Source organism: Archocentrus centrarchus, unplaced genomic scaffold, assembly GCF_007364275.1.
Source record: "Archocentrus centrarchus isolate MPI-CPG fArcCen1 unplaced genomic scaffold, fArcCen1 scaffold_37_ctg1, whole genome shotgun sequence".
NCBI lineage: Eukaryota > Metazoa > Chordata > Actinopteri > Cichliformes > Cichlidae > Archocentrus > Archocentrus centrarchus.
This window is the reverse complement of record NW_022060264.1, coordinates 2,658,454-2,665,177: the sequence shown is the minus strand read 5'-3', so window position 1 is coordinate 2,665,177 and position 6,724 is coordinate 2,658,454. Positions and strand designations below refer to the sequence as shown.

Sequence of the window (6,724 nt, the reverse complement as noted above, 5' to 3'; positions counted from 1 at the left end):
ATGAATATTTATCACAAAGAAATTAATAAAACATCATCCAATCCTGGAAATAGCTGGAAAAACAGACTTCTCATTACCTAAACTATTCATGTTAAAACTGCAAACATTTTCTCAAAAGGTTGTGACAGAAAAACAGAAAAAAGCAAAAAGAACTTCCTAATTCCCTTTGATTTTGTAAGAGATGGGCAAACAACTCTCTCTTTTTTCTTTTTGTCTATTCTTGCTCTGGCTCATCATAAAGGAAAACCTTCACCTCTTTTGCATACTTAAGGAGTGAGCCGCCAGTAAAGGGTGGAACCCTACATTTCTCCTCGCTGTCCGCTACCAAAAGGACTTCAGCAATGACGGCTGTGTAGGCAATAGTGTTTCGATCCACGTTGAGTTTTTCACAACTTCGGTTCAGGCTGTGTGTTTTCTTGAATGTTTTAAGAACAAACATATACCTGTGTTTGACATCTTCTGGGTGTTTCACTGTAAAAGCCAAGAACAAAACAATCACAACACATCCAGAGGCATGAACAAGTAAGTATATATGTGTTGAATTGTTTCCAATATTTACACTCTTAATACCTAAAATGTTAAATCACACAACTGAGCAGTCATACAAGACAGAACTCACTGTGACACATAGCTATATGACTGTGTCAGCAAATCTGACATTTTCTAAAAAAAAATGTAAAAAAAGAATGTTAACTGCTACATAACATACTTCTTTTGCCAAACTGTGACACTTTCTTCTTCTTCTTCTTCTTGGCCTTCTTGCTCTTTTTCCCGTCACTCGGTGAAGAAGACGACTCAGAGTCTGAGGCTGATGAATCTGAGGAACTGGAACTTGAGGGGGAATGATGTCGTTTTGCTGAGAATTGTAAAAAATAAATAAATAAAAAAATAAAATAAAGTGTACTGTGAAAAAGAGACAAGTGGAGTATACAGTTGTGATCAAAAGTTGTGACAATGGCACAAAGTTTTGTATCCATCTACTTTTACATGTTTATATTAAATTATTTATAAATGTGTCTATGACACAGTGAAAATCTATCACAAACAATTCGTCCGTCCATCCATCCATCCATCCATTCTCTTCCGCTTATCCTTTTCAGGGTCACGGGGGGGCTGGAGCCTCTCCCAGCTGACATAGGGCAAGAGGCAGGGTACACCCTGTACAGGTCGCTAGCCTGTCGCAGGGTCAACACAGAGTGCTAACTCGCAAGCAATTCATATTTTTCAAAAACTGTTACTGGCAAATAAATTTTGCTTTCTTAGTGTTGCAACTGCTGAAGCCTTTGGCCACGACTCTAAAAACAAACCATTTTTTTCATTGACCGGACTGATGGAAGATGACTGACAGTTGAAGTTCTTCAACAGGTTAGATTATAAACTCTAAAAAAATGGATGAGGCTTTAGATTGTAGGTGTCCTCTGTTTTTATATATATATATATATATATATATATATATATATATATATATATATATATATATATATATATATATATATATATATATAAGCCATATTGCATTTTTAAATTATCAATCAATCAAAGCAGATCACAATTTCTGTGTTTCACCTGAAGTAGTAGGGATGTTATCCAGTGCTTTTTTCAGCTGTTCTCTGAGGAAATTTCTTTCATCTTCAAGGACAGTAATTTTGTCTCTTAGCTGCTGAATTATTGCTGTAGCAGTTGGAGCCAACGTAGATGGAGTTCCTGGCGCTATAATGGTAAAAAATATATATATCATCACAAAACAAAAGAAAAAGGACATGTTTAGATACAATGAAAACCAAGGAATCAATTTTGATGTTTTAATTGTATTATACAATGTATGGCAACATTGTTGGGTTTTTTGTTGAGTTTCTCTTTTCCATAATGTTCTTCTTCTACAACAATTAAATTATTTCGGTGTCTTCACTGTTGTGTTATTAGCAGATTCTAAAATATATGTTACGTTTCAGTCTATGGCTGCCAATAAATACTAACTTTTGCTTCAAACTTTACTTGTGAATACAGTCAAATTCTACAACAGAATGCTTTTTAACATATATGACAGTTTGCGCTTACAAAAATGAGTAATGATAGGTATTTTCCCCCTGTATTTTTGAAGACTTAATAGTGAACTGTAGGAAGTTTGAGAGGAGTATAGAATTAGGGGGTAGTGATTTATAAATACTGGTGCATTAAAGGTGTCATACTGAAAAAGCCTACATGAGTGTAGTCAATTAATGCTTGTGGATAAGATTGTATACTTACTTTCTCCTTTACCCTCTACATTGTCAAGTTGTTCCACCTGTGCAGATCCAGCACTGCCATCAGCACTCACAGATGGATGTACCTGGTTGGCTGTGTTGTACCTTCTTCTTAAAGGCATAGCTCTGAAATGTTAGAATATTGTATTGGAAACATTCAATGGTTTACTGGTAACTTTGGAATATTTAATGGCTATCATTAATAATGAGCCAGTAATATAGTTAAGCAAATACAAAGTGCAGAATTTAACTTTTTTTTTTTTTTTTAAATAAGGATACAGGAAATACACCTGACTATAAACCAATAACCCTCTGGGTCTACACATATACACAATGGTCCAATATCAAGTATTTTTTGACAAACCTCAAAACATCAATTATCAGGATCAAAATAAACCACACAGTGATTCAGACTGACACAAACTAGTTACTTTGTTGTATGTATGTATATATATATATATATATAATAAAAATGTGCCAACCCCGAAACATCACAGCATGTTATCAAAAAAAGACAAAAATGTGCATAATTTTCTGTAATATTAAGAATTCATGTTCTTACCTTGCAACCTTACAACAGTAGAAAGTATGGCGATTTTATTCCAAAGACACTCTTGTAATCCAGTGGTTTTTGCCAGCTTGGAACTGCGAGGTACGCCAAAAAAGGAGGCAAAGTGTGGCTGTTGGCGCCAACTTCTTCTTTCTCTCTCCTCCAGAGATAAAAGAAAATGTGCATATTCCCACCAGACCGCAGTCTGCCACCTACTGGCAGCCGGTTCTTTCCAGCAGAGCTTAGTTTGGAGGGGGAAGATTTAAAGTGATGCACAGGCACTCCTACGGCTGTAACGAAAACAGGGTACATTGTCCCACTTAACTGAATCTAAATTGACAATAAATCCAAATAAATTTGCTTTTTGCACTTAAAGAATGAAGTTATTTATTATTTTTTATTTACTTTTCTTACTGCCGTGGAAGCAGAGTGAATGGGGGACCATTAACTGACGGACCAGACAGCTGCTTTACTATCTGGCGCCAGTATGTGATTCATACTCGACTTGCAGTCCATTCAACATGAACACCGCTGAAAAATTATTAAACATAACACAAAGGGGAAATAAGAAGAAGCTTGTACTTATAAAATGGCTTCAAAAACTGAAATTACTCTCAAAAAAGAAGAGATGCTCTCTGTGTGAAAGAAAAATGAAAATGAGAAAAGGTGGCAACACAAGAGATGGATATCGCTGGTAAGTTCTTGATTTCCTATAAATTTCTTAAATTTGACCTATGTCTTCCATATGCCTGAATTACACATTTCTAGGTTAGTTATTTGCATTTGGAGAGTACTTTGAAAGTACTTTAGTAAGACATTTTGTAAAATACCATCAGCTAATCAGCACAGTCACAAAAATTTAAAATATTATTATTGTTGTTTATTGATATTTAATGTATTAATTCATGTATTCATTATGTTTTACCAAATGGCATATTTTGTTCAAAGGGTGTGTCGAAGACATAATAGATTCATGTCCAAATCCATAAGAGATGGGTCTATTTTCTCAGGCTCTCGCTCCTCCTTGACTTCTTGGATGATGTTCATGCATAGGTTTGTTACACAGACATACATATAGTCATGATAAACAGTAAGTACATATGTACTGCATGTAGTAAACTATTTTGACTCATAGCATAATATTAAACACAAACTGTTGTAAAATTAGGTAAATGCAACCTTGAATGAGCAGCAACAACATTTCATTATTTATTTAATAAAAGCTACGCAAAAATGAAGAAGCAGTATATGAAAATTAAGTACTAACTAAGTACACCCCATGATTAAGTAGTGTGTAGAACCACCTTTAGTAATATCCCTTCTATTCTACCACATTATTATTTTATAATAATTTCATACATGTGACATAACAGTAACACCTTTTACATGATTAAGAAGTCAGTAATAAACTGTGTTAATATCACATTAACATTATTCATATAGGTTTACTACATTGCTGCAGGTTTGCACAAGGGCTAAGACTGAGGCAAGTGGACTTAATTGAAGAGGGAGTCTGTGGAAGCAGCCGCACTTTGTCCAAGATGTCCAAGACACTAAGGAGGGTGTGTGTGCAAGCAGTTAAGCACCTGAAGAGGATGGGGAAAATGAGAATAGGTGGAAGACATGGTTTTGTTGTCATTGATGAGAGCAAGTTTTGTCACAAGAGAAAGGTAAAGATATGAATTTATTTAAGATATTAATTGGTGAATAATGGTGATAGGTACATCTGTATCTATGAAATTGTTGTTCAGACAACTGCAAATAAATCATGCCTTAACACTGTCCTCTTTCCAAAAACTTCTAATTTTTCAGTATGCACGCGGGCGATTTGGTGCTACTTGGTGCAGGAGAGGCTGGGTTTTTGGATTGTTGGAAGTCAATCAACGGAGAAGGAGGCCTGTGTTGAAATTTGTTCGCAGACGAAATTCTGAAAGACTACTTCCTATTATACAGCGATATGTTAGACCTGCAAGTACAATTTTGAGTGACTCTTGGCGTTCCTACTGCAGACTGAGGCAACATGGGTATATACACTACCAAGTCAATCACCAGAGGTTTTTTGTTCACCCTGCTACAGGAGCACATACCCAGCATATAGAAAGGTCCTGGAGAACCTTTAAGCAAGAGGTGTACCGTTTCAGAGGCAACATGACTGAGAAGTCACTGAGAGAGATCCTACATTTTATTGAGTGGAACTACTGGCTGGGTAGACAACACAGAAATGGACCCCTTGGTCGCCTTTTCAAGGATATAAGAGCCATACATCCAGTACAATAACATCACCCCTGTGGCTGGAGCCTTTTTGCATGGAGTTTGTATGTTATCTCCAGATCTGTGTGGGCTCTCTCTGGCTACTCTGGCTTCCTCCCACAGTCATGCATGGGGTTAGATAAATTGGTGATTAGCTCTAGGTCTGACTGTGTAAATTGACCCTAGTTGTAAATGTGAATAGTTCGTCTCGGCATTAGCCCGATGACAGACTGGTGACCTGTCCAATGTGTAGCCCATCTCCCGCAAATGACAGCTGAGACAGGGTCCCGCTCCCCTGGAAAAAATGCATAGATAGATGGCATTTTGTTTTTGTGTATTGGACATTTAAAATATGTATTCCATTGTCATCCAGATATAAAATGTGCTGTGACTTCTACACTCCTATGCAATTTCAAAAACTATTTTAAATAGACCTCTTAGCTATGCTTAATATTGTGATCCTCAAACAAATACAATGCAGTTATTTTCCAGCGAGCTTTTAATGAGTGTTTTATGCATGTTTATTTTTTTAAATCTAATACTTAATGTTTTTCAAACAGGTAGTTTAGCATTTTCCATGTGTTTCCAGTTCATCATCAGAACTCTTGACTTTTGTTTTATTCAGTGATTAACTTGGCAATAAATACAGTCAGTTTACAAGCCTGATTCTTGCTTATTACACAGAACCTACCACCATTATTTCCAGATAATGCTCACACTTCTTGTAGTTTGCTTTAATAGGTTATTGCATAGAAACAGTCGGTTTTGTATTTTGCAGCCCTGATTCCTTCTTATTACAAAGAAATTACCATAAATATTTCCATTTAATAAGCCAAAGCATTAAGCATAATATTTAGGCTATTAAGCAAAGCAGAATGCTGAGAACCTAAGGTATAATTAATTCAAGCCTTATAACATGGTAATACCATCCTATTATGTTAAAACATTAGCCAATATTACTTCATAATTTTGCGTTTATTACAATTTATTAAAAATTATGAAAAGTTAAATGCATAAACATTACTTCCTTATTGCTATCTCCATACAATATTTTTACCACATTTTTAAGCTACTATTACTAAAGGGTTTAGCCTCATGGGCATATCTCTGTTTCCACAGCATTACCATCAGTTTTGGGGGCCTTACGATCCATTTACATAAATTTCAGTGGAATATTACTCAATTGTAACCGCTGTTGTTACCAGCAGTATTACTTGATATTAGCTGGTAATTACCTTGATAATTGGATGGCAATAACCGTTAAATTTCCTCATTATTACCTTCTGTTTCCAGCTTTTTCGCTGTTGTTACTAGTGGTATTACTTGGATATTAGCTGGTAATTACCTTGGTAATTGGATGATAATGTCCTGTATATTACCCCATTATTACCTTTTGTTTCCAGCTTGTTACCCCATTATTACCCCCTTATTACCACATTATTACCGAGCTGTAATAGAAAGTGCTACCAAAGAAACCTGTCAGTGTTTTGTCATTATTGTGGTGCAATTAGCAGGTTATTTCAACAGTAAAGGGACGCATAGGCAACAATTTACTGGAATAGTTTTGAAAATTGCGGAACAATATCAATTATTATGTCCTGAATTTTTCAACTTGAGATTCTTTTAGCAAAGCTTAGACAATGTTATCTATATCTATTCTCACTGATATACTCAAAGAAAG

The 6,724-nt window shown here is 35.5% G+C and overlaps 1 protein-coding gene and 1 long non-coding RNA gene across 2 annotated transcripts; one reads left to right on the top strand and one right to left on the bottom strand.

The window, feature by feature from the left end:
* Positions 1 to 214: 214 nt before the first annotated feature.
* LOC115776737 (uncharacterized) lies at positions 215 to 2,932 on the bottom strand. Its single transcript, XM_030724495.1, has 5 exons — positions 2,806 to 2,932; positions 2,248 to 2,369; positions 1,567 to 1,710; positions 710 to 856; positions 215 to 471 (listed from the first exon to the last, which is right to left on the bottom strand). The coding sequence occupies exons 2-5, from the start codon at positions 2,363 to 2,365 to the stop codon at positions 215 to 217; spliced, it is 666 nt and encodes a 221-aa protein (XP_030580355.1). The 5' UTR covers positions 2,366 to 2,369; positions 2,806 to 2,932.
* Positions 2,933 to 2,970: 38 nt separating this feature from the next.
* On the top strand, positions 2,971 to 4,585 carry LOC115776811 (uncharacterized). The gene is made up of 3 exons (XR_004019508.1): positions 2,971 to 3,487; positions 3,742 to 3,846; positions 4,256 to 4,585. It is a non-coding gene; the product is annotated as an uncharacterized LOC115776811 (long non-coding RNA).
* Positions 4,586 to 6,724: the final 2,139 nt, after the last annotated feature.

Excerpts from the sequence above, each read along its gene's own strand:
- LOC115776737 (XM_030724495.1), bottom strand. The coding sequence starts at position 2,365 with ATGCCTTTAAGAAGAAGGTACAACACAGCCAACCAGGTACATCCATCT. Across the intron at positions 857-1,566 it reads TAACATCCCTACTACTTCAG|CAAAACGACATCATTCCCCC; the intron begins GTGAAACACAGA and ends TACAATTCTCAG. Across the intron at positions 472-709 it reads GTCACAGTTTGGCAAAAGAA|TGAAACACCCAGAAGATGTC; the intron begins GTATGTTATGTA and ends TGGCTTTTACAG.